The 27773-nt window shown below is 44.1% G+C and overlaps 1 protein-coding gene across 1 annotated transcript in view; it reads right to left on the reverse strand.

Moving 5' to 3' along the window:
- The window catches only part of SLC24A3 (solute carrier family 24 member 3), a 453586-nt gene that overhangs the window by 66505 nt on the left and 359308 nt on the right, over window positions 1–27773 (reverse strand). Inside the window, exon 8 of the mRNA XM_090038056.1 lies at window positions 5327–5401. Coding sequence (XP_089894182.1) covers window positions 5327–5401 — 75 coding nt within the window. The remainder of the gene's footprint in view (window positions 1–5326; window positions 5402–27773) is intronic.

Below are 27773 nucleotides of genomic sequence, written 5' to 3' on the forward strand. Positions count from 1 at the left end.
GTGGGCTGACACATCATTATAACAATACCACAACTGTGTTTCTCTGGGTCCTGAACCCAGAGTATCATACCACAGGCATGCCCCTGACTTAACAGCCTGAAAAATGACCCTGCCTAGTACTTGGTTTCAACTTTTATTAACAGACTCCCCTTCTGCTCATTCATCCTAAAAACTTTTCTTCATTCTCAGCTCTACAATGTGAGATGTCAATGGCTAGAGAGCAACCAAAAGGATGGAAATGACCTTTGAAAACCATAAGGGAACAGTCCTTTACCTGTACATTTTGTAAATAGCAACCCCCATTTTGTGTAACATAAACTGGTCCTAATAGTTTCCAGAAGATGTGAGTGTGTTATCATATATTTCACAAGATATGGCTCACAGTCACCATGGTTTCACCTGGCAATAATGGTTTCAGGGAACAACAAAATGGTTTGACAGGGCCTCCCAGCATATACTGTATACATCTTTATGAAGAACAGTAAGTAGAGGGCTCTCTCTTTGGCCTAATGTCTTTGAAAGTGTCCCTCTGAATTTAAGAAATGTTCTTGTTGTATCAGAAGGCAGTATAAAGAGTAACTCTGGAGCAGGTTTAGAAACTAACAACTGTTTTGTCAACTTGTGATATAAAATGAGTCTTTATAATTTTATTTTAATTGCAAGGAAGTTGTAAGGCCAGTAATCTCTAGTGGTAAAAAGAAGTTTATAATAAAGTTAGGTTGGTTTTCACCAACTTTGGATTTTTAAGTGGTTCAATGTTAAATTCCTAACCTTATCAATGCCAACATATTTATTTCCCAATGAGTACACAGATGTTTAGGCAAAATGATGGTGGCATGCCACTTCTATGAGCTTAATACAATCTGTTAGAAGAATGACATGAGCTACTGTTTGTAGGGAACACCCTCCATTTTTGGTATTGTCTTGGTATTAAGGCCTTTGAATAAGCAAGTCCTCCCTATCCAACCATGCATTTAAGCACGTGCAAACAGTGAAGCTTGTACTTAAGCCCTGTAAAAGTCCACAGGACTTAATGCAAAGCACGTACACAAGTGCTTTGCTGAGCAGGGATGATTCAAGCAGGGAAGACTCAAGCAAATTCTTAAGTGTTTGGTTGAACTGAGGGCTCTGGTGTGTTTGGACACTTCTGGTTTCTGAACATTCACATGTCAAATTTAATAATAATCCCATAGGATGTATTTATTCCTGTCCAAGACAATTCAGTATTTAAGTCTAATGATCAAGAGGCCCATTTTGTCTCAGAAGAAATGACTTGAGGTGTATCTGTCCAGGGGTACCCTGAGAGTGATCACATTTACACGTGAAACTAGTTTGTGCTTGCAATTTGAGAACCATAGCACTTTTTTCTTCTCCTACATTCCTAGTAAGTGATTTACTTTCATGGTAAATGTGAAATAGTTATTCATTTCAGCACCATTTATTGTTTCTAAAGACAAGAGAAAAAGTATTCTCCCAATTAGAGAAAAAAAGGCAGTATAATTATTGCCTGTCCTCAGCTCACCCTGCATGGGGCAGGGAAAAAGTAATGTGTGGCAGGAACCAGGACCGTGCAGCATCATATTGCTCTCTGCACAAATGTCCCAAGGCTTAACCCATTTTTGTGTGGTTTGAGCCTCTCATGAGAAAGATGCTGTCCAAGTGTGCTGAAATATTACTAGTATTTCAAGTAGGGAGCATGGCTAAAACATCATTAGAGAGAGAGAGAGGGAGAGAGAAATTCTTTCCTGATTGAAGACAGAGGGGTTTTGTCATTTTGGGTTTATTCTAAGTGGAAAGTTCGCAAGCTTCTCTGCAACTGACTAACACAACTTAAAATTCATATATCAAACGTGGTGTGTTTCTAAAAGTTTCTTTACCTATCAGAACCTGATGCTAAACCTCAAAAGCAAGGAAATGAAAAGCTCAGTCACCTAACACAGCTGTCACTCAGCCTCCATGCAGTGACCCCCACTTTCTTCCAATGTGGTTAGACCAGTCTTCCCCATTTCGTGCCCCTTCTGTACAGTTCTAGGGCAGTAGCTGCTCAGCTATGAGGATGCGAGTCCAAGAAGGCTGGCATGCTTTGAGGGCCTGTGTTCAAATCATGGTATGCATGCACTCTGTGGTCTCTGCTGGTTGTCTCTGGATGAAGGACTCTATCTTACATTGGAGGAATAAAGGGATGAATTTTAACAGCAAAACATAAGTGCCACCACCTCGGTCTGACTCTCTTCTTCCTAATAAGGACATTAAATACCATCCCAGAAAATACCAAGCAAAGGCATTTCTACAGCTGCAGGGAATAAGAAAATTTGAAGGGGCCCTTACTGTTTTAGTTCAGTGGGGTGTGAAGTGTGTCTTACAGATGGTGTGAAGTGGAGTAAGCACTACTAGATCAATTGTCATACCCCAGCTGAGGAGCTGAGCCCTTAAACATTTTAATTGTTTTTTCCTTTTTCCCATTCACTCCGTCTCCTTTCATCTACCTGCAGTAAATGTTTACAATGACTTGAATAGAGTAGTTGCTGGAGGAAAAACAAGACAGACTTACTCTATACTTAACCCAAACCACAATTAACTATTTAATATTGTCACAGTGAAACAAGAACTCTAGTAATATCTTAACATCTTAAGCCCTGATATATGCTGTGATCAGGGCACTAGCTTCCATGGGTTTATAGCTGACTCCACCCTAAATTACAGCTGGCCAGTGGGCCTGACCTACGTCATCGATGGCAGGGATCTGCCGGGAAAGAACCTGGCATAAATTTGGCAAAGAGAGGCCCTAATCTGGGGCAGAAGAGCATGACAATATTGTGGTACTTTGGTGTTTGATTCCCAAGGACTCTGGCAGTTCAGTAGCCAGGTGGAGCCACCCTTTGTGGAAGTAATTCATAAAAGGAGAAAGAAGAAACCAGAAATCAGATTCTGTTCCACCTACTGGGTATCTCAATGGATTTAATCACCTATGTGTGATCCTATACCACCTGTTCAAGCCCCTGAAAATTCACCCTCATCGGCTGGCTATTAAGTCAGAGAAAGCAACAAAGTGGAGGTGGACTGACCTGGCTTCTGCATTACCTATTTTTCAGGGACTCAAGCAGGATGGAATAAAATTGCATTTAGATGCGTAAGTCCACTGACATGCCTAACTCCTCTTACATTATTTACAGGTAGAATAGAATCTGGTCTCTTGTCTACAGGTGCTGGAGGTCTTTGTTTAAAGACCCACCTGATTTTCTTGTTACTTTAAAGGATACACTAGATACAACACCAGGAGGAAAGATTGTGACAGGCCTCTGTGAGGACCCCTAAGATGCAGCCCCCAGTGTAAGGATGAATCCACCCAAAATTTTTTTAAAAACTGCCCTGCACTGGAAGTGGAAAGGTTACTGACAGGTGCAAAACCTCCACAGTCTCTAGAGCTGATTTGCAACTATTCTGTAAATCAAACCCACCACCAAACCTCATCAGCCAAGAAGCAAAATACCTCTCTATATTCATGCTTCCTCTGGATTAAAAAAAATGGAAATAAATAAATAAAGTGGCTGTTATGTTGCATACGTGCCTTTCTGCCCTTGGGAGGTAATTTATTACAATTTGCAGGATTGGCCTGGCTGACTGTTCAAAAACCACATTCCTGTGTGTGGTTATGCTCAGGCTGTCAGAGCAAAGCAGCAGCCTTTGTTTGTTTCACAGATCATTACTAACAATTATGCTGTCTTTATTCTTGTCCCAGTGTTGATGTATGAATTAGATTGGAGATGAGGTATTTTTCAAAAGTTGCACAAGGCTGACCTGGTAGAATTGAGAACACAAATCACAAACAAGCTGAGGCAAATGATCTGCCAGAAGTTTGACAGAAGGAGAGAGAAAGAGAGAGACTGTTCTATGTACCTAGCATATGTGTATATGGCAGCATGCAGGCCCAGGCAATAGAGGTGAAGAGAAATAAATATAGGGCACTTTTACATGTGCTCCAGTGTATTCTGATCAGAACACGTTGGAGCAGACTCGAGCTAGCTAGAGCGTCCTAATCAGAATACTCCAGCATGCTCCAGCGTCTCATGTATTCAGAGTCCCTGCATTTCAAAATGGCAGCAGGGCACTTAAACTAAAGCTTGTCCAACAAACTTTAGTTAAAACAACCTGCCATCATTCTGAAAGCGGGACTCTAAATACATGAGAGGCTGTGGTCATTTTAATTAGAGCAGCTTCCAAGAGCCACGCTAATTAAAATACCGCCCCCCACACACACTCTGGAGTATGTGTACAGATGCCCATAGTGACAAACTGTAATGCTATTTAGTTCAAATCAGACACATTTATGCAATGGAAAAATTCACTTCCTTACTGCAGTCCTGACTTTAGCGGTACAAATGTATTAAAGCAAAACTAAGGAGTGCTATCTTTCTTACTCCCTATGTTTGGTAGGGATTTGTTAACTTTAGGCTACATGATCAAGATGGAAATTGGGGATGACAGACAACAGCAACACAACATGTAATCTGGTTGTGGGAAACTTAATTTTTTTAATTTCTTGACTTGCGATTATGGCTAGAAATATAATGTTTAACTGATGTAGGGTTTTACACTCAAATTCTTAAGCTAACTTTTTTTCACTGTCAGTGGCCTGTGTAACACTGCCTTTCCCTCTGGACTTGATGGGCACTGTTAAGGGAAAATCACATCTTTGTTGCCTAAATCTAGGCTCCAGCATTGCAGTAAGGGGATTTTCATAGCTGCTAAATATTTTGGAAAACAAGAAACAAAGTGTTATTGAAAGCATCCTGCACCTTTGATTGCAGGGTTTGTGGCTAGTCATATACCACATGCCTGACACAAAGGAACATTTTGTATCCATTGACTGATTTCCTTCTTATAGAGGCAAATTATGCCACATTTTCCACATGAACTTCCTGGTAGCAGGCCCACTGGGGCCTGGTGGAGGATTCAGCTACTTTCTCACCTACCCAGAGGGCAAGACTGGAAGCTACTCCATAGCCTGATGAGAGGTCAGAGCACTGGGTTTCAGAATTAGTATCCCCATGCAACGTATGGGGCAATTCAGGCTCTGCGGATTCAGGCCAGCAGTGCTACATTCATTACACATGAGCTGAGCTTTCTTCCTCCACCACTAAGATGGCTACAAATAATTCTTTTTGTGAATAATACTGATCTTTGGATGTTAGCACAGGACTCCTGGAGTCAGGATCTTATTCCCAAGATTACAGTGTCTATGCTTTAACTTGCCCTTGATGACAATCCTGCTACCGATACAGGTTTCCCAAACAGAAGCATAGATATAATAACCTTAAAAACTTACCACAATGAGTGCAATAACAGACAGTGTATAGTAGCTTGCATCTCTCAGGAGACTCCATGATGACAGTGCAACGACCTGAGAAAGATATGCAAAAAGAGGAAGTGAGCCAGGCTCTTATCAGCACAAGCTGTCACATTAGCAGTAGGTGCCAAAAGATAGACTGTCATTTCATAGCGCAAGCTGGCCCCACACATGTTAGTACATGATACAAGAGATCAGAGCTCGGAAATGCAATACACTACTGAGACTGCTGTCAAGAGATGAGCACAGGGGCTAGAGGGGATGACTGAATCTTGTGCCTGAATGGTGACAGTCATGGAAATGAAGACCACTTGTATTGTTAGTCCAGGGTCAAATTCTGTCTTTGTTAAGTCCTACCAGTCCAACCAACTTGTGTGTTAACAGTAGTTTGTATAGGTGTAACTATGGACAGAATTTGGGCCCAAATCTCTATTCTTTTTATGTTTAACATCTCTTTCTTTCATAAAAGTAATAAACTTCACAAAAAACACTGTTCAAGTTGCATGATTATGCTCTGAAAATGCAGGAAATACTAAAAGGATGTGACCTTAACTCTGCTCCATTGTGCATATCCACTATGGTTTCATCTTGAATTCCTGTGTCAGATAGTTTTTATAGCATTTAAGCACAGAAGGGACCACTACATCTAGTCTGACATATGTAACACGGGTACTTAATACTCTTATATTAAGCCCAAAATATTTTTGTTAGATGCAACGGTAAGCAATTCACTCCTAAACTGGTACAGGCAGAGAACAGGAGAGATTGAGGTGGTACCAGAGCTCTGGCAGTGGTGAAGCACTGGTTAACTGAGACATGCCTACAGGTTTCCAGAAGGAGAGAGACAATCCATGCTGCAAAGAGAATTGAAAAAGTCTGGAGGTTCCTGCCAATGTGCCTTAGCAAATAATTCCTTCCTAAATCCAAATTTGGTGATCTGTTCAGAACTGGGGCACATAAAATTCACCAGCCAGGCATTCTCCATTTCACCTCAGTGTGCTGACCCACCCTGTCCCATGTTCATCTGTGGTCAAGTTCTGTGGCCTCAGAGGAAGGTGACACACAGCACAGACAATATTTTATCATGGAGGGAAAACATTCCTGTCTGACCCCTGTGGCTGATGGGCTGAAACCTAGACTGGATTATAATCACTGTCTCAGTGAGATATAAGCATGTTGAAGGCAATACTGGCAATCCTGCTCTCCGTGGGGGCCATGAAGGAGGAGGAGTTGAAGTGCACATTCAGTGAATCTTTAGTAGCACAAAGCTGACTTCTACTACCCTTAGCTACTAGTGTAGAATCTGGTAGGGATATGTCCTACTTATTTGTGCACGCCAGGAAAAAAACTCAGGAAAGACACCTATGGCCTTGTGCAGACATTCATTTTCTCCTGGGAGAGTCATTGTTCTCCCAGGAGAAACCACAAGCGTACAAATGTTCAGGCTTTTTCTCCCAGAGTAAAAATGGGTGCTCCAAGAGAAAAATAATTGGGAACAACAGGGTTAAATCATTCCCAGAAGACTATCTCCTGGGACAGTGAATGTCTGTACGTTCTGTGGCTTCCCTCTGAAAAGAACATAGTCCTGTAGCATTTCCCCTTTCTCTTTCCTTCTCCAACCCCAGGAAGACAGTGTGTGGTTTGCTGGACTCTGTAGCTCCAGCAGGGAAGAGAAAACACAGCCTTCACTATCCCCACACTGTGCTGCTGGTGAACACAGGCTGACCATTGGCATTCTGGGTCAGCCAACTCAGGGCTGCGCTATGCACTATTACCATCTGTCATCAGGCTGACTAAGGGAGGCTGCACAGCTGGCTGAGATGTACATACAGGGGCCCTCTCTGCATGCACAGTGTCAGCACTGCAAGCTTTCCACTCTTTGGGGCCTCAGCATTCAAATACTTATACATGCAGCTTATATGAAGAAAGTGCTTGGTTAAGGATGCATTCTAGAACAGTGGTAGCCAAACTATGGCTTCTGAGTCACATGCAACTCCCAAGCTGTTTAAATGTTACTCTTGAAGAAACAGAAGAGATCACTGGCTCAGGGACATTTGCATCTCCAACATTTTATGTCCCATGATTCTCAGCTATGACAAGATTTTGGCTTGTAGCCAGAAGGGTTTGGTCGCCCCTCCTCTACAGAAACAATATAAAATTTTTAGCACCTCTGGACTGTGCATAGCCCCATTGATTTTAGCAGGGCTCTGCAGGGGAATGGAGAGTTACTGGCACAGAAGTTTGCAGGATTGGGTCCTAAGTTTGCAAGAATGTTAGCAATTAAGTCAGTCTCTGATTTAAACCCAGCAAGGTCTGCACAGTGTCTGGGTGTGGAGCTAAATTAGAAGGTACCTAAGGAAGTTGAGACACATAACAAAGATAGAGATGAACCACTGGTACCCAGGGCAGGGGTTGATGCTCCTTCTCTTGATGCCTTCAGATCCAGACTGGATTCTATTCTAGAAGGGATGCTTTAGTCAAACACACATGACTAGATACAGTACTGGGTAACTGGGTAACGCTTAATGGAGAGTGATATCCAGGAGGTCAGGGTAGATCAGTGATTCTCAAACTTTTTAGCCTCAAGGCACCCTTCCATTACTTTTATAAACTGAGCAGCATCCCATGTCAAAAAAGAATGTATTTATTATACTGCTTACCTTCTTGAAGAAGGGCTGGGAGAGAGGAGGAGCAACTGGGAGGGAGTAGCCTGCCTGCAGTGAGTGGGGGTAGCAGGAGTGGCTGGAAGGAAAGAGCCTATATGTATTTCCTCACCAGAGCCTATGTTTATCTTATTTACCTTCTCTCACTGTCAGGGCCAGTCAGGGCTGGGGCACCCTGTTTGAGAATCACTGGGTTAGATGACCTCATGGTCCTTTCTGGCCTTATACACAATGGATAGGATGAGAGTTCGCAACTCTGTGTACAGCACAACATAAAGAAGATCATATGTCTGGCTAAGACTGGCTAGCAAGGCTAGGGCATGCCAGTTTCTGCAGACAGCAGCATACCAGGGAGCAGTGTGCCGATATCAGGTCCAGCTTGCTTTGACTCCCCAGCCTGAATGACCAGGTACCTGTGTACAGCTGGGTGAACTGGTGCTGGCTTTTTGTACAAATCCACAATTCATGCTTTTGGACCTGTAGCAAGATGACTTTGCCTCTCTGACACTGCTCCCAGTACAGGATATAGGTACATGCAAACCATTATGACACAAAGTACATTAGAGGAAGCCATGATCCTAGTCTTTGGATTCTCTTCTATGTCAGTCCTCAAATTTCTTAACAGAGTGGATGGGGTGAATTACAAGCAGCCAAATGGCTATAACATCTTCAGTCAGCTGGACCAGTGAATCTCAACCAGGGTACTCAGGCAAACTTGGGCGCTCTGAGATCCTGTGAAGGGTAACACAGCAAGTATGAAGAGACAAGCAGATAAGGACAGGCAGAGGCTCCAGGTGTGAGGAGAAAAGCAGATAAAGGCAGGCTCCCTGCCTACTTGCTCCCCTGCCTAGTTTCAGGGTGTAAGCATTGTAATACAGAAATTATCTTTTAAAATGGGGTGCTACTCAATTCACAAAAGTTATGGGGGATGGAGTTGAGTCTAAAAAGATTGAGAACCACTGAGCTGGACCATGATCTATTTCTCCCACAGTCCACAAAGCATAACTGCATCCTTAAATCTTCATTTTCCATTTCTAGAATGCATTTCAGACATTACCTTTGCAAATGGGGTTTCCAGCCACATTTCCAAGTCAAGTTTGTTCATGAATTCAATCAAACAAACAGAAAATTCATTTTCACTTTTTGTTATCTGTAAAAATCCCCTTTTTCCCAGAAAATTGACTTAGAATGTTTTCCTCACATGTGCAATGATTAACCCTTTGGACACTGATACTCTTGCAAGCAGGCAAGCAAGGGAATGATTTACTAGAGAGAGCACAGAGCTCTAATTTACTTTAGACTGCTTTGCACTAAGGCAGCATAAAGAGGCTTTGGAGTGTGTAATGTGAACAAAAATTAGGACCAAAGTATTATGGGGGAGTTTTTCAATGGCACGGATAATAATGAGACACCCAACTCCCACTGATTCCTTCCCCACAACCACCACACCGTTAGGTTCTCCAACAATTAACGTGCTTCTTGTCTCCAGACATCTCCTATTATCAATCTAAATGACAACATTTATTATTGAGACCAATGATGTCTCCTAATTTATGCTGTATTTAAGATATAAAATAGAGGCTATGATCACATGCGGACATTAATGAAAGTACTAAGGCACTCTGCACAAGCCCTTTGGCTTTAGTCATTTTCCAGCTTTAAAGGATGCATTCTTCCTACTTAAATTCTCCCTTCAGCTACAGCTGGCTTCAGCATTTGGTCCTTCATGTTTTAACTGTATGTTGCTGTGGAAGCAGGCAGTTATTTTCCAGGACACAGACCCGCAATCCATCCGTTTAGAAGAGCACACAAACAATGCTGCTGTTGAACAGGGTGGAACATGCTCCATGCCTCTTAAAAACTGGCCACTGTTGTTTCAGTTCAGAAATACAGGGTGGGGATCCTAGCCACAGATGACCACACTGGAAAGAAAGGGCTTTGATTAGTCCTCATTTGAGCAGGTTCAAATCTTGTCTTCCTTGAGTTGTCTGTCCCTGATGGACTCCTCTCCTGTCAGCTTAGCTTGAGTGAGAGCCATTGTGCTGTACAACTGCCCCTGAGGCAGCATGGTGTCTGCTGCAGAAGCACAGCATAGCAGGACCACGCAGCATTTCTAGCTCAAGTTGTGACAGCATGCAAATGTCACCCCATGCCTTTCAAGTGGCCGGATACCTCAAGTTGGTCCCTAATCCAAATTGGAGTTTTCTGAAGGTGAATGGGAGTGGGGCTAGAGGTAAGTCTTGAGTCACACTTCAAGCTAAATGTATAGTGAAGACAAGCCCCAAGAATGAAGACAGGCAATGCAGATTCAATACAGGGTAAAACAGGATTGCTGCACAGTTCATTTCACTTAATGCCTCTCAAAGGTACTGAAGTCAGAAGAAATTTTGGGCACTGAGGGCCAAGTGAGATAGGAACTGAGAACTTGGAAGTGAAAGGCCAGTGAAAATCAAGTCCTTGGCTTCATTAAGTGCATCAGAAAGGCAGAATAAGAGCAGCCACAGGAGCCATACCATCTTCTATCTGCTGAATGCTGCCCCAGGTTTTTCTGTAGACCTGAGATACTCCCATAGCTGCACTGTCTTTTCAAATCTCTATTTTCCATTTCTAGAATGCTCTACAGATATTCTGGACCAGATTCTTGACAGGTGTAAATCAGAGCAGCTCTTCTGACATGAATGGAAGTTGGTCAAATTACACTAGCAGAGACTGTGGCTCTACCTTTGTACATGTGTTTTCCCTCTGTATCCTCCAGTCATGTTTGTGCATGAATTAAATTAAACCAAAGGCAGCTTCATTTTCATTCTACAGTATTGATATAAAGGTTCCTGTTGCATAATAAAACAGTTTCCCAGGATTTTCTACTGGTAACCCTTTCAGTATTGATTGTTTTCCAGGATGCTAGCAAGACAAATATTTCAAAAAGACTTAATGTCCATTTCTTATTTCTTTTAAGGCTTCCCTATACTGTGGCCTTTTGGGCACAACTGTAATACATACTCATTCACAAGGCCCCTTCACACTGTCAGAGCAGTGTAAAAAGCTTAGATGAGACTTAGAACGATAAAATCCCTGAGTCAGGTTGGATTTGGACCAGCTGAAGACCTATTACTGCTTGAGTGTTGGGAATGTATATTATGATGGGATTTTTCAAGCATGAGTTCCTAAAGTGAAATTTCTAAACCCATATTCTGCTGCATGGGTAAGAGCCTTTATCTTGTATATTGGACCTTCCTCATCTGATTTTATGCTTTCAGTTTTATAAGCATTTATAAAATTATGTTCTGTTCTGCTCCAGTTTCCTTTAATGCTGCACTGTGTCCTGTGTGCCTTAGGATATATATAGCCAGTTGCCTCACCCAGTCTATGTTCACACAGTTTACTGTAAGCTGCTTAAATGTAGACCAGGAGTGGTGTGTACAGCCAGGAGCTGCTGCCTGGAACTGCACAGGGAGCCTGATGTAACTCAGGGTTGGTGTAGATGCTGGCGGGTCTGTGAGGGAAGGGTTAGTGGATCCACAGAGGAGTGTTGACTGGTTAGCTCAGTCAGTCGGGGGGATGGGAACAGCATCTGGATTTTCCCAACCCTGGAGCTGTTCTTCAAATGTGTGCAGGCATTCATTAGATTCGGTTAACCCTTTCCAAAACTAGGTTAACCCTTTCTTGATCTAAGTTAGTGTACCTCAAGAGGTGCACTAACTTAGATCAGGCAGGCATGCTATTTTGTGGTCAAATGAATTCCTCTGAACTCATTAAATCCTCTGAACACCCCCAGGCACCACCTGGGATAACAAGGAATAATGTCCACAAATTGATTGAGAGTAGGTTCAGGCTTGATATCAGGAGGCATTACTTTAGGGTCATGGCTGCCAGGCTCTAGAATGGGCTCCCAAGGGAGGTAGTGCTCTCCCCTACCTTGGGGGTCTTCAAGAGGAGGTTGGATAGATATCTGGCTGGGGTATTATGATCCCAGCACTCATAGTTTCATAGTCTGTAGGGTTGGAAGGGACCTGAGCAGATCATCAAGTCCGACCCCCTGCCATGGCAGGAAAAAATACTGTGGTCAAAGGACTCCAGCAAGGTGTTTGTCTAGCCTCCTCTTCGTCTAGACCCAGGGCAGGGGGTGGACTTGATGATCTGTTCAGGTCCCTTCCGACCCCTAGAAACTATGATTGGGCATTTTGTTCAACTTACCCCTGGTTAGGTTGATCTAAATGTAACACCTGGATGTACCGCTTGTGGGTAGAGTGGGAGCTGCATAATTTACCAATCTAGGCATTAATATTACATCTGTGTGTAGCCGCATTTCTGCAGTTTCCTGAATAAAGAAGTCTACTGTCTGCCTGAAACTTTTACTTAATAAGCACTCTTTCCAGCAGAGGTGTAACAGGCTGGCTCCATGCCCCATACTCTGAGCAGCAACGGTATATCAGGTAGTACCAGCTGTCATGCTGCCAGCAGTAATGGAGCAGGCAATTGCCACCTGTGGCAGTGGCTACTTTGCCCCTCCCCCTCCCTTAAAGTGATGTCCAAGTCTATAACCCTGGACACTCCCTCCCACTTACACTATCACTTCTTTGGTATAGTGGGTTTATTCTGCAGTAGTGCAGTATACCATGTCAACAGATACACAGATGTTTATTGTGTATTGCTATATACACTGACAGGGTGCTTGTACATGTGACACCATTAATACATACACATGACAAAAATTTCACTTTGTGTGGCTTAATGGCATCAGAATGTACATGTGCAAGACTTTTGGGGGTTTTAAATGACTTTGCACTGTTGCAAACTAAACTATAACTGCAGGTGTCAGCTCATCCCCAGCTGTGGGGGGTCCTGGTCCTTCTTGCCACAGTGGCAGTGCCTCATGGGGCTACCCAGGTGGGCTGCTAGTGGGCTGGGTGCTGCCCCAGCTCAGAGTCGGGGAAGAGTTGGATCAGGCTGGGTGCTGCCTCTGAGCTGGGGCAGCACTTGGTCCGCTAGCAGCCTACCTGGGCAGGCCCGGGGGGCCTGACACTGGGGGGGGGAAAGACTGGGGTCCCCCAGAGTTCAGAGGCTGCTCGGCCTGCCCCTCCTGGCCATGGAAGAGGCTGGCAGGCTCCATTGAAAAAAGGATCGGGCCCCTTGCTGCTTCTGCCTTCAGCACATGATTGCTGAAGGTAGAACAGTGAGGGGCCTGATCCATTTTTTTTTTTGGTGGAGCCTGCATGCAGCTGGGGTCCTTGCCTCCACAGCAGTGGTGCCCCCCCACAGGGCCACCCAGGCAGGCTGTTAGCAGGCCACGTGCTTCCCTTGCTTGGAAGCAACACCTGGCTTGATCCAAGTGTTCCCTGAGTCCGCCTGCTGGAAACCTGCTAGATGCTGAGCCCCAGGCGGGCTTGGGGAACAGTTGGATTGGGCCAAGTGCTACCTCTGAGCTGGGGTAGCACCCGGCCTACTAGCAGCCCACCCAGGCAGACCTGGGGTGCACCACCACCATGGAGGGAAGGACTGGCGCCCCTACAGCTATGGGGCTGTTCAGACCACCAGCAGCTCAACCTTCGGCCACGGGCAGGCTCCAGCTCTGACAAAAAAAAAAAAAAAAGGATTGGGCCCCTCACTGTAATGTGATGGAAAAATTGAAATGGTGGGTTTCAATTAAAAACACACCATTTCAATTTAGAGGGCATAAAATTAAACCTTGGGGCTTAAACCCCCATCACATGTATAAGTGCCCACAGTTCTAACTCGGCCTGGAATCTGAAAGTCAAGTTGGCTTCTCTCTGACTTGATCATCATCAGCAGTAATGATCTGCTTGGGGTGAGGTCCACCAGCATGCACCTCTTTGCAATCTCATGCTCTTCAGATTCTTTCCTAAGGCCTGGAAACCCAACAGGTTTATACTGGCATTGTACTGTTATAAAAGAGTAGAGGACAGATGATGCAATCTCCTAAACTGGAGTAAATATGCTCCAGTGAAGAATTACCCTGAAAGAATCAGAAGTAAGTCTCTACTGGAGTAAGTCACAGTGGTATAGGTACCACCTGCCTGAAACTTGCCTCAGCTGGCCCAACTGGGCTGAATTCAGCCTCTTTTTTCAACACTGGGATGGGGATGAGAATTTGGCTCCATATTCCTCTGAGTTATAAAGTGTTTTATTAGAGGATTCACCTAAATTGTAGTTATTACACTGTAGATGTTTCTGTTAAAAAATACCACCTCCACCTTCTCTTTAGGGTAAATCCCTAAAGACTTACTGTGGAAAACATGAAAGGATGTTTCTTTTTTAAACACTTTACACTGTCTGCCTTACACATTATATATATCTAAAGCACAACAATTAATTTTGGGAGTTGCACTTAGGTTATGTGCTGCTACCATGGTAACCAAGGCAGTATAAGCATTGAGTTGTCAGTCAACCCTGTATGGACAAGCTGTCCTCTGGGATTGATTCCAAGTGAACTTGCTGCCCTTATCTAGCACAGCAGGGTGTCCCAGGGTGAAGACATCTAAGGTGAGTAACACGGATACCAAGGATTAACATTAATGTGGAGAGGGGAAAAAAGCTATTGAAAATAGAAAATGCCCTTTTTTCAACAATCTGAAATGTAGATTTTAGACTGTTCAGTCATTGGCAAGAATACCACAGTAAAGGAAAGATGGACAAATAAAAGGGTAGATTATTTTCAGTCTACAAGACACCTAAGAGGACTTAGGTACCTAAGTGCAATTCTATTCCACCTAGCTTAAATTCAGTTCATGAAAAAAAGATGGGCTGGTCTCCTTCTTACTGCTTTTTTGTGATTCAGTCTTAAGGAGCAGGTGACAGCATGTTACAAAAGTAGTTGTGTTAATGGATGTTAATGACTTAAATACATGAAACTGAATCACACTTAGGCACCTAAGTCCACGTAGATGCGTGGAACAGAACTTGGGCCAAGGCGCACAGAGGCAAAAGGAATTAACTAGCAAGGCAGGATGGCAGTACTACCAGATAAAACTCAGCTTGAACTAGTTGTCATTGCTGTCAAGACCTTTAATGCCCTGGTCTTGCCTTAGAGCAGTGGTCTCCAGCCTTTTTAAGCAGGAGATCACCTTTGGCATTTAAAAGTGACCCAAGATCTACTGTGTGCTGCTGCCACCCCTGCCCCCACTTCCAGCAGGTAAGTCTTTCGGGGGGAGGGAGGGCAGATTGAGTCAGAGGGAGAAAAAATTATTTGGGGGTGTGCCTCTCCAGCAGGTAAGTCCCACCTGGCTGGGGCTCTACTGAATTTACCCCTGCTCCTGCAGCACTGTCTCTCACCCTGAGGGCCTTGATTTTAGCCCCTGCCCCTTCCCTCTCCCATGGACTGACCTGCTGGGCTGAGGCATGTGCCTGCATGCACGCGAGCACTCAGCTCCCCACCCCGGCCTCAGATAGACTCCAAGATACTCCAAGATCTACCGATGGATCAAGATCCACTGCCTTAGAGTTTCATAGCAGTCACAAAGTACCTAGAAAACTTACACAACTGAGCCTTCTTCAGTTACACCTATGGCTGGGGTTGGGTATTTGACTGATCAAATAAAATTCAGTCAATTGACTGGTCAAATATCAGTCAAAAATTGTACAAAAATTGCCAATAATTCCAAATAATACACAGAAAAAGCACAATTTTTTCATTTAGAAATGTCAAAAAACAAAAAAAATCATATTTCTGTCAAGCAAACTACAAAAAATGTAGTTTTTTTTTTTCCTAAAATGGCTGCAATCTTTGACCAGTCAAAAAATATGCAGTGAATTGATCGGTCAACGGACAATATTTGACTGGTCAACTGACTGGCTTGTCAGCCGTAGCTGTGGTAGAAAAGGAATGTGTCATACCAGAAAAGCAAACTCTGGACAGAACTATGACCAAGTGTTCATTTTGTTTCAATGTTGTCTCAATCTTCTGCTCAGCAAAAGAAAGCTTGCAAAACACACTTGCCACTGTGTTACATGGTGGCTTCAGCTGTGAGAGGAGTCCTGAGTGTCCAACCCCAGACAAGCTCCAATCAGGTGATAACCATCCTGTTGGCTGGCACATATGACATTGAAGTGGTGACCTCCAGTGCTAGACAGACAAACTGAGACAGCATGAGCCAAAGAGCTCCCTCCTTGGAACATGCCGAGCCCTGTAATTTAGGCACCAGTAACAACCCAAAACACACATCCGCCAGTTATAGTATCCTCCCTGTGTACAAGAAATATAGTGGTTCAAGATGCAGAAGACCTCTCTCACCCATTGGTGAACCCCAGTCTATAAGGTTTTTATTAACTAATGGATATTTGTGGATAATAGCTCTACCTTAAGCCCTTCATGATAGGAACTTGCTTATACTGTAGCATAATGAGACTGCAATTCTGCTGTACAAAGACAGACAGACAGATAGATAGATAGATAGATAGATAGATAGAGATATGAATATAGATATATAAAATTACCCTGTCTGTGTAAATTTTAGATTCAAGCAAAAGGAGTTAAGGTCGCACCTGAGTTTCTATTTTAAACATAATTGTTACTCAAAATCCACAGAGAAAGCCACATTAGTTCCAAAATGCATAGGTTAGATCAGATACAGAGGGAGAATTTCTCTACAGAATTTAAAGTGAATCAGCTGAGGGTTTTTTGAGTTATGACTGCCTAAAAATAGAGCTCAGTGGAGTTCCAAAGTCCTGCTAACATTTTTTTCTCTTTGTGGGGGAAAATGAACAAAGAGACGAGAGAGAGAGAGAGAAGCAAGGTCTAGTTAATTCTCCTTCAGTTACAAAAAAATATTAATATTTGAACTTGAAGGTATGGCTCAGGACATGTGTGTGGCTGGTATTAGTGAAGCACAGAACAGGAATGCTGGAAACCTCCGTGTTAACCCATGTTGTTGAGGCAGATTTTAGAGCATGAATCAATGACTAAGGAAGCTCATCAATTGAGAAGAACAATAATATTCAAGCCAAATGGCTCATAAGAGGTCCTGACAACCTCACTGGGCCTATGGGGGAGTTGTCCCATTCTACAGACTGTGTGAGGTCCACCCTTCTCCTGAGAAGCCACTGAAGACCTATAGGATGACAAAACCTCAAATGACTTGTAGGATGAGCCAGTGCCTCAGGCACATTGGAGCTCTTCCCAACCAATGAGCTTTCAGAGGGTCTTTTGACTTTGTATCTACCTCAGTGTAACTTATAATGATGTAGATTTACCTTAATTTTTCCAGGAGTAAAACAGTCTGGGCCAAAAAAAAAAATACTTCAGCGGAGGATTCACATTTCCTATCCTTTCCTTGTTGACATTGGCCAATTACATTAGTGCCATCTAAGTCAATAGCTCAGTTGCCTGAGTTCCTGTGGTAGGTTTGATAGGTCCTGGGCCATATTTCCATACTTCCTTGGCACATCTTATGAGAGATTTACTACAAAGTAGATTAATTAGCTCTGCAGTAAATGTCTCACGTATACACATGCAGTCTTATTAGGCAGCAGGAAATTAATTAACTCTGCAGCACTGCACACGTAGATGCTGACAGAGCTGACTGGGGCACAAGGGTACTTCAGTGATGAAGCTGCCTGCCAGCTAGCCCTTCACTGGAGCACCCTCATAACCCAGCCAGCCCCTCTACAGTACACTAAGATGGGTTGGAGCAGCTCTGGGCTGGCAGGCTGGTCCTTTGGGCCCTCTGCCAGTTGGGGCTGCTCCGACCTGGCTCAACACACTGTGGTCACACATGCACATGTAAATGTGGAGCCAGAGAGCAATAAACTGGTATAATGAGTGCTGGAGTTTATTGCTTTACCTTAATAGCATGTGTAGATAAGCCTCATGACTGTCACCAATCCACTTTCCTTTGAAAGTCTGGGAATTAGATGACGCTCTAAAATCAGGATAATTAACATATTACTTTTAAAATACATTATATCTCCCATTTTTTTTTTACTTTGCTTTCTTTTTCCCTGCATTCTCTCCTCTCTTCCTCTGGTGATTTTTTCTTTTTGCTTTTTTCACTGAATTCTGGATTCCCTGCAGGAGCAAAGCACTAACGCTTTACTCAGGGAAGCATGACAGGGGGGATCTGACTTGTTATCTTAGCTTGGTTCCATTCTGAGACTTTCCAGGTGTGAATCATTTCTGCAGAGGGAAACCTGATACATTTTCCATGGTGTCAGCTCAGGAAAACAGCAGGCATAGGCAAACCGCTAGGACTCAATGCTTTGTCAGGACTACTGTCCAAATGAAACAATGAGCACTACCTCTCCCCTTCCAACCAAACCATGCTTCCAACTATTACTATTATTTATATTACTGTAACACCTAGAAGCTCTACCTGAGATTTGCTCCATTGTGCTAGGTGCTGTACATTCATATAGTCAGAAAGTTCCTGCCCCAACAAGCTTGCACTTTAAATAGATAAAAAGGGGAATATTATCTCCATTATATGGATGGGGAACTTGGAGGCACACAGAGACTAAACAAGGTATCCCAGATTACCTAGATTTTGTGGCAGAGACAGGAAGTAGACCCAAGACTGCTTCCTGGCTGGGATGATCTAGCTGGGGATGGTCCTGCTTTGAGCAGGGGATTGGACTAGATGACCTCCTGAAGTCCCTTCCAACCCTAATTTTCTATGATTCTATGACTGCTAGTGGTATGTTGACACTTCAGTCCCAAGGTATGATTGCAGCGTGTGTGACATCTGAGATCGATTCAGACTAATTTGTGTACCAGGAGTGGTCTCACTGCAGCAGCATAGAGCTAACCATGGGCTAACAAGCCTTCCTGCAAGCCCATATAAGCATCACCTGATGGCTGTGCCGCCACACCTACACTGCTTTTAGCAACTGACTTGGCTTACAGGTGTCTCCACAAGTTGCAGTCCCACCTTGGCATGCAGTGTAGACATCTTCTGAGTCTCACTCCAATGTACTACCTACAAAATGGGTGTTCCCCTCCACAGGATATGCTGCTCTGCCATGCTCTTCCTAACTAAATCTTTCCTTCAAACTGGTGCAGAAACCCAGCTCCCACGTCTCCCATCTGGAAGGGACCACGGCAGATGGGGTACCTTAACTATGTTTTTGCAGCCAGCTACATATTCCAGCTCAAAAAGGGCTGGCTGGTGCCATGTGGGGCGCTGTACACTTACAGTGCAATTAAACGTTTGTGGCAATGCAGTTAGCCACTCAAGCAGGAGCGCAGACAAGAAATCACTCAAACCTGTCAGAGCTGTTTGTGACAGATAGGGCACTGGAGCATGAAGAGAAAAGGAGCAACTTGATCATTTTGGATTCCTCAGAAAATCAGCAGACCATGCTTGCAGCCTCACACTGCTCCCTGTGCACTGCTTACAGGCCACTAAGAGAGTCCTCATTGCTCCTATCCTCCTGGCTGGATTAAGTTTGCACTAAGGAGTACCATGATATTAAGAACAGCTGTAATAGCCTCCTTCCCTACAGCTCCACACAGATGGGATGAAGAAGGGCCATAGAAGTTCAGAAAGAGAGTAGCAATCCCTAGGTAGAGAACAGCCCCTTGCAAGATGGTGGGCAGGGAGACTGGAGATTTCTAAATGAAGCGTATTTCATTTGAAGCCACTGTCAGTTGGAACAGTTTAGAGTAGCTGCCAGCTTGGAGATGGGCAGAAAAAGCGGCTGCCACAAGCAGGTTCTTGTTTCTTCTGCTGCTTTCAAATTCCTGGCCCAAGAGTCTATTCAGTTCAGGTAAACATGACAAGTCACTGTGGAACTGCCACTGCCAGTCGTGGCTTTTTGTCTGATAGTCTCTTTATCCAGGGATGCTGGTGCCTGCTGCTTCAGCTCATGGGTTTATCAAGCTGGACAGGTGTGTAAATGTGCCCAACTTCCTAGAGGATGCAGGTATTGGCTGTCAGTGTATAAAACACTGTAAGTGTATCCCCTGTCTGTGTGCATGCCCTTCCTGCCCTTTTCAGTATGATTTTTTCCAGTCCTTTTCCTTCTCCCCCTTATCTTCCCTTGCTTTTCTAGTGCAGGTCGATCAGTGGTAAACTCTGGCTCGAAATTTTGTGCTTTGAAAGTCAGCCTTCTAATCCTGTCCCTCTATTATCCCCTTGACACACAAAGCACAGATTTGCAGGTACTAGGAGCTAATACTCATTTTTTAATGCCAAGGGGCAGAAATTCTTGGCCAATGGTGTTAAGAGATTAAAGACAGAGCTCAAAGCAATTAGTGCTAACACCTTTCCCAGATCAATAAACAGCCACCAACCACCTACACTGAATTTCAGAGTACTCACCCCTGTCTCATTGGGAATATTCCTTTAAATGGGGATGCTAATGTTGCCCCATGGAAGACATTTCCACCCTGATGGCCTGTGATAGAGCAATTGCTATTTGGCAGCATGTATTCCTAATGAAGGCTGGAGACCTTTGGGCCTCATTCAAGGAAAGCTCTAGTATCTCTTTAATTGGCCACAGCTTTAGAACAAACACCACTCAGAAGTTTGTACTGATCGTGGGATGAGGATTTCACTATACTGGATGCTGCATTGGCAGCTTTGTGCCAGCATTCTCAAGGGAGACTTCAGCTAGCCATTAATTACGATCAAGCGACAGGCTCCTTACCAAGTCCCATGCATAGACGTGCATGTCTTACTGCCCTAACTAGAGAGACATGTTTTGTTAGCCCAGGCTGTATCAGCCCTGGGTTTTAGTTTTAGAGGACTTCGGATCAGTCCTTTGTGTGCTGCCTAGTACAACAGCAGGACATGGGCAACAGAACTGGAAACCATGTGATCGGGTTCTGTTTCTGACTCTTCCTCTGCATGTGTAAGTGCCTAGAGAATTATGTATGCCTCTGGCTAGGAATAGATGTTGCATTTGTTCTCGGACAAGTTGTGCCTATGTTTGTCCCAGGACAGAGAAGTCCTGGGATTGGTGTGTACACACATTACCCTTCTTATTAGGTTTTAATGAGCAGCTGAATGCAGTGCTGCCTTTCTGCCACTGATTCTATGATGCAATCCCAGGATGACTGTTTAGACATGCTTTGTAATGTTCCAGGACAAACTGTTAGGACTTCTTATCCCCTGAACCATTTTAGGGTTTGTCCCAGATTAAAATGATCTGAATGGTGGCACTTTGTCCTAGGATAAAATTGTTTCTTGTGGAAGAAAAGAACATCTGCTTGTAGCCCCAGTGTAAAGCAGGGATAACACTGCCTCCTGTGCAAAAGTCCTTTGTGAAGCTAACTGAATAATGCTAGAAGCTATGTAGAGGTAGGTGCTAGGCAAGGTTCTCTGAATGGTTTGCTTGACATTCACTGGCTCAACAGCTTTCACTTTTGGTATAAAGAGACATTGCCAAATGAATCTCCAGGGCTCATCTCTGTAAACAGGAAAAGCTAAGGTTCCCTGCTTACAGAGATGTGCCTGGGGAATCTTTCAGGTGTGTCTCTTGACAGATGACTGGTTTACGGCAGGAGAGCACAGGCAGCCCAAACTTGCCCACTCTCTCCAGCCACTCTGGGCAAGCACGCTTAGGGCTTCAGTGGCCCCAGGGAATGGGAATTCTCAGAGCACAAAGGATCGGGCCCCTGCAATGCCCTACGTATGAAGTATGCGTGTGTGTAGGTGGGTTTGTGCTGGAGATAGTGCACTGTCATGAAATAAGGACCTAAGAGCATCAGACACATGCCCCACTTTCTGCTGCTGCCTTCAGCCTACTAGCAAGATTGTAAATTAAAGGCCTCTCCACTGGGCCAGCCATCCCCAACAGATGCTGGGCATCAGAATGGTTCCCAACAGGGAAGGCAATAGGGTGTTTTGTGGCAGGCGCTGCTATCATAGCTATTCAATACAGTATTAATTCTGTCTTTGCACTCCCTCACCCTGCCCCCACTCCCAGCCAATCTGATTTGTGCAGGAGCACGCAGTGAAGCTGAACATGCTGCATTTGTGCTGCACAGATGGAGGCTGAGCTCAGGTTTCTAAATGCTTATCCATATTGACTAGCATATTACTGGCCATCAATGGTAATTTACAAGCATTTTTATGTCCTGAGATTTGCAGGGCACACACAGTGTCCATCTCTCTAATCATCTGAGGCAGGATACACCCCCATGAATCTTTTTTTCATGCTACCTCTGATTCATGGGACTCAGTCCTAGGAGTGAAGGCAAAAACCTTAAAAGCTGGAAGCAGTTCCCCAGGGGAGCTGATTTTCCAGCTCTATGCCTCGTAGCCTGCAAATCTGTGACAGGCCTCCTAATACAAAATAATTTAATGGTGAGAAAAGCCAAATAACCATTGGCCAACATCATGGACAGGAATGATTTCAGATGGAGATTATAGGTCAGATTTTCAAACCGGTTAAGCTTATAGCTTCTCACATAAAAGGTATACCTTATTCTTTTGGACTTAACCCAAAATAAAAAAGGGAGTGGGGGGTTATCCACAGTGTTACCACCAGTGATGCAAATGACAAGAGCAAAACTAAAATTAAATATCACTTTATCTTTTAATAATCAGCAGGATTCAGTTGGGAAGATAATGAAAAACCCCTCTGCCTTATTCAGACCCCAAACCCACTTTCACAGCAGCCCAGGCAAAGACTGACTTGTCAGCATTTCCTGTTGCCAACATTTCGTACAGCAGGGGTGCTCAACCCCCATCCTGCAGGCCAGATCTGGCCTCTGGTGCTGTGTCATCTGGCCAGTAGAGCTCCCCATGTATCTATGGCCCTGCCTTCTAGATGGGATATGCAGGGCAGCACCTGGCCCAAAGCCAGGACACAGGGACAGGGGATGGGGTGGGACCCTGAGACCCAGTCCCAGCATGTGGGACTAGGCAGAGGAGGCATAGGGCTATCCCAGAGCCCAATCCCAGTATGAGGGACTGGGAAGAGGCAGTGCAGGGCCCTATCCTGGCATGCAGGGTCCAATTTGTCCCATGGACCAACCCTGTACCCCTCCTCTGGCTTGCAGGGCCAAAAGATTGAGCAGTATTGTCCTACAGCACTTGCTGTAGGACAATGGACTAATGTCATCCCACACCAGAGGGACATGAGTGAGTGTGGGGCTTGAGGAGAAGTGTGGAAGGCAAAGAAACTTGCTTGGGAGCTGAAAACATTTCACAATGAATGCTCAGTCATAGGCCATTCCTCTGCTGAACTGGGGGGTATTCAAGCCATTTGCTAGTGGTGGGATGAAGTGGCCTGGGATGAGAGAGAGGATACCAAATCCAAACTCCACAGCTGTGCTTGCAAAGTGGGCAGTAGCAGGCCAAACCACCTTGAATGAGTTGTTTGCCTGTGCAATTGCAGAAAGTGCTTAATTAAATGATCAAAATGTGTTGTACAGGAAACAAATCCTATTACAGTACAACTTGGTCCTTACAGCAGGCTACCTGACCTCCCCTTCAATTTCAGGAGTGCAAATCACCCAAATCAGCTTTTACTTGAATGGCTTCCTGCTGGCGTGGTTGGACTTGCCTCACACAGGAATGACTCTTCTCCAGGAAAAGCCCTGGGACCAGTGGAAACTGGTGTCAACTGCTCTACTCCTGATGTTCTGACAAAGCAAATAGAGCTGAGTCACCGACTTTCATTTCTCTTCAACAAAGTTAACAGAGTCCACACTGTGAGGCTAGACTGCTTCAGATTTAGAAATGATTCTCTTTAAAACAGTAGGCAAGTTTACGTGTGGTGAAGCCCTAGAGGTCCCAAGCCCAGTGGGTAGATTTCTATTAATTTCTGTGGGTTTTGGATCAGGGACCAAAGTTGAACTATTAGTGGATTGAAATCATTCTGTCAGAGGGTTCAGACTGTAGAGGTAGCACCCCACAGTACTGAGCTGTGCTCCCTTGAGGGGGAGAAAGGAAATGTAATTTCTTCCTTGGATAAAATGAAAGATGGAAATAACTACCTAGCTGTGAATCTAATGGCCCCATCCATGCCTGTCCACTGTGCTGAGGAACAACGTCACAAGAACATACTCTTCATGCATGGCTCTGGAGAGCCTTGGACCCATATACCATTGCATACTAAATGTCCTATCTGGATAGGAGAAGGCCAGCTCTGCCAACAGAGAAGAAAATACTGTTAAGAAGCTGCATCATTTCATTAGGCAAAAGCCCCTACCCTGAAGCCCTCCTTGACCTACAGGCTTCAATACAAAACTTCTTAAGTTATATCCAGAAGGTTGACAGCTGTCAGAGACAATGCTTAGTTGGATAACCATCTGTATTTAATTGCCACGTAACAGTTGTAATATTCAGTGAAAACAACGTGTTTTTTTCTGATTAACATTGTTCTACTGGTTCTACTTTACTTGGAAATGAAGTTTCTAAAGAACACTGGGAAATCATCAACCCAACTGATTCCGTCTCGTTAATTACACTGGTAGTAATAATTAGTAATCTTAGAGATGTTTGATTTTACTTATGGCCCACAAATATAAATGGCAGCTGTACTGGCAATAAACATCATTAGTGGTCCTTAATGGCCTTATGCAAATATAATCAACAGGCCACAGATGAAAAATCATAGCTGCTCAGCCAATCCAAGCAGAAAATTAAAATATCTGTGTGAAATGATAGGTATATTTTTTCCACCAGCTATTTGGGAAGAGGTAACTTGATTTGACACCATGATACACACTTTCAAAAAACACAGATTCCTGTAAGCCAGCTTGTAATGCCAACAAACATGTGATAGGCAATGCTGAAATATGACCTGGGCCCATACTTAATTTCAAAGGTCAAACAGGGAGCAGGTCTGCCAGTCTTTTGGTTTTGGCTGGAAATCACATGAAATGCCTCTTTTTTTCTACCCTAGGCCAAACCGAACTTGGTAGTTTCAGCTCATTCTTATTTCTCACTTTTTTTTAGGTTTGCTCAAATCTGAAACTCAAATTGTAACTTGGGCATTAAAAATCTGTGAAAGAGAACAGAATAACAAAAATTAAACTTCAAAAAGCAAGTATCACAGCACTTCCTTACTGAGTAGACCTGTTTAAGGTAATATCTCAGGGTCCTCTGATTACCTCTCTCTACAGATGAAGAAGAGCACCAATGAGATAACACTGCTGTCCAGAAAAGAGATGTAACCCCCTGAATACACACAGATGCACAAAACTGCTTGCTGATGTGGCCCTTCTGCCTTTTTATATGTATGCTGCACACTGCATTCTGTAATAATCTAATGGCAAATGAAACTGGAAATAAATTTACCAGAAACTGGAGAATACAGTTTGCAGGGGTGCATTTAGTATGTGCTTTCATCAAGGCTGAAAACCAGTAGACAAGTCTGTCTTGACCCCTACACCCAGAGTTTCTCAGATGTTGGTTCAATAGAACATTACTATTGGATAAGACCTTTCCATGCTTAGGTGCTATTTTATATACAATAGAAAAGGAGTGTCCAACTGAAGGCCTACAGGCAGCATTTGACCCCCAAGAATTAAGTTGGGGGCCCTGGAGCTCCCAGTCTGGGTGCCACTCCTATCTCTCCAGCTGTTGCTTCTGTTCTCAGAGGGGTGGTGTGGCATAGATGCGGGGCTGAGGGACCCTATGGCTGGGCAGCTTGGGGGAAACTGAAGACCCCACATGGGAGTAACAACATGGTATAGTGGTGGTGGGGTTGGGGGGCACATGGCATAGCACAGAATGGTGTGCAAGAGCACTGGTACAGTGCAGTGTGAGGGGACAATGAGTTGGACAGTCCTACATGAGAAGATATCAAAAAATCAGTCAGCTCCCAAATGAGATTCAATGCCATGTAGTCAAGGACCAGACCCTATTCCACCTGTCAGGCATTTAAATGGACTTTGTGGTTGACATGTGATCTCACTGCACCCTGCTTGAGTTCCTGAGAAGCTGTTAATGTGTCATCTTACTAAAAAAGGAGTGAGTTGGAGGAGGATGCACCCACCCACCATATGCATTAATGGCATTTAAGGGACTCTAGCAGGGTGGCATAAGATCACATTTTGGTGCCTATGGTCACATAGACAACTAATAGGTGGGGCAGAATCTGGCCACAAGTGTGTACAAAATGGAAAGGTGGACAGTGGTTTGCATGCCTTTGTTACTTATTTGAGGGCCCATTACTACAGTGCTGCAAAGATACTGCATTTTCCAACCCTGAATGTCTAAGCATCCCACTGAGGTAAAGAAATGCTATTCTCTCCATTTGACAGGGAAGGATCTGACAGGATAAAGAAACCAAGCAAGCTCCCATCAGAAGTCTGTGGCAGAGAAGAAACATGAATCCATATCTCCTAAATCTTGGACTAGTGCCTGAACCAGTGGCCCACTCTTCCCTTCTGAAGCTTTCTGCCTCAACATGGAATTTGACCTTGAACTTGTAGATGAAAAGGCTGAGGCTCCAAGAATTGAGTGTACAAAATCCTCTCCACCCTGAGTGACCAGGCTGCATCCCAGTTAGGTGGGTTATGGCTGAAAGTTGTGCATCAGCTCATGGCTATGTGCTACTATATATAAAGGGGCTGTCCCACTTCCTAGTGGCCAACACTAGAGATCTTCCGCCACTCTTATTGACAGTCTTATGAGACAGAGACATCAGAAACTGGATTATTCTTTATGTTTGGCCAGAGGCCCATTAATGAAGCCAAACAGGGAAGGCTGCTTACCTAGCTAGTGCCAAGAATGAGTGAAATCCAGGAGTCAATTTTCCATTGACTTCAAAGAGGCTAGGCTGAGATATCTCTTCTGTGAATAGAGGGCTCCACACTCCAGGACAGACACAAAGCTGTTTTTTCACACATTCTAAATTTACTTCAACAGGGCATTACTTACACCTCTGGGTTTGTCATTTCTTATTCCAAGAACTCCTTGCTATATTTGGATAATTAAAGAGCTTCCACCACCTGCCTGGTAATCATGATGGGCCGTAATTCTATGAAGTATTATGTATTAAAGTGAGATAGTGACACCACCTTATTTGTATTAGTCTTAATATTAAATCATACTGTGAATCCATCTCTGACTCATAGCAAGAAGCAATTGCAGAGCTGCAGTATAAGTTTCCAGGGAAACAGCAGGGTTTGTACATGGGTGCACTGATACTCCTACTGGTACTTAGGAAACCCAAAGCTTCCTGGCTAGAGGGTTTTGTTTTTTCACTCAGGGTTACATCAATTGCCATATTTAGAGTCAGAAAGAAATTTTACTCTTTGGTCAGATTGGTGCAGACTAGAGGTTCTTTTCTTCCTCTGCAGTGTGCGGCACATTCCTTCTTGTAGGGTCTTCTGAGAATGTATTAACCACCTACTTCCCTGCCATTATAGGAGCAGGGAACTGGAAAAGCACTCGTCTCCCCAACTTTTACACATGGCACAAGATAAGGGTCTCCTCGCCATTTTTGGTTTTGCATTTTGTAGTTTGGTTTGCAGTGGCAATATTGGGGAACGCTTGGGTAAATAATTGCCTGTGAATGCAGGACACTGAGCTTGCAGCTCTAGAAAGCCCCTTCCAGTCCCAAGTTCCTAGGATTCCGGTCAATATATGCCACACTAGGGAGAAAAGATGGTGCAGAGTTGGGCATTAGCCTGGGATGGACATGGCCCAACTTCCCATTCTTTTTTCCCCACAGACTTCTTGTGTGATCTCAAGCTTTGCTGTGTCTACTTCTCTCCTGGAGGCCTGAAGAAGCATACCGTAATATCCAAAAGTTTGCCTATGTCCATCCCAACCATGCAGTTTGTTCAATAAAAGGTAAAACCCAAAAGAATTCTTCCCTTTGCCACCAGGGCAACAACATCATCTCAC

Source organism: Crocodylus siamensis, chromosome 1, assembly GCF_052110815.1.
Source record: "Crocodylus siamensis isolate JL-2025a chromosome 1, ASM5211081v1, whole genome shotgun sequence".
NCBI lineage: Eukaryota > Metazoa > Chordata > Crocodylia > Crocodylidae > Crocodylus > Crocodylus siamensis.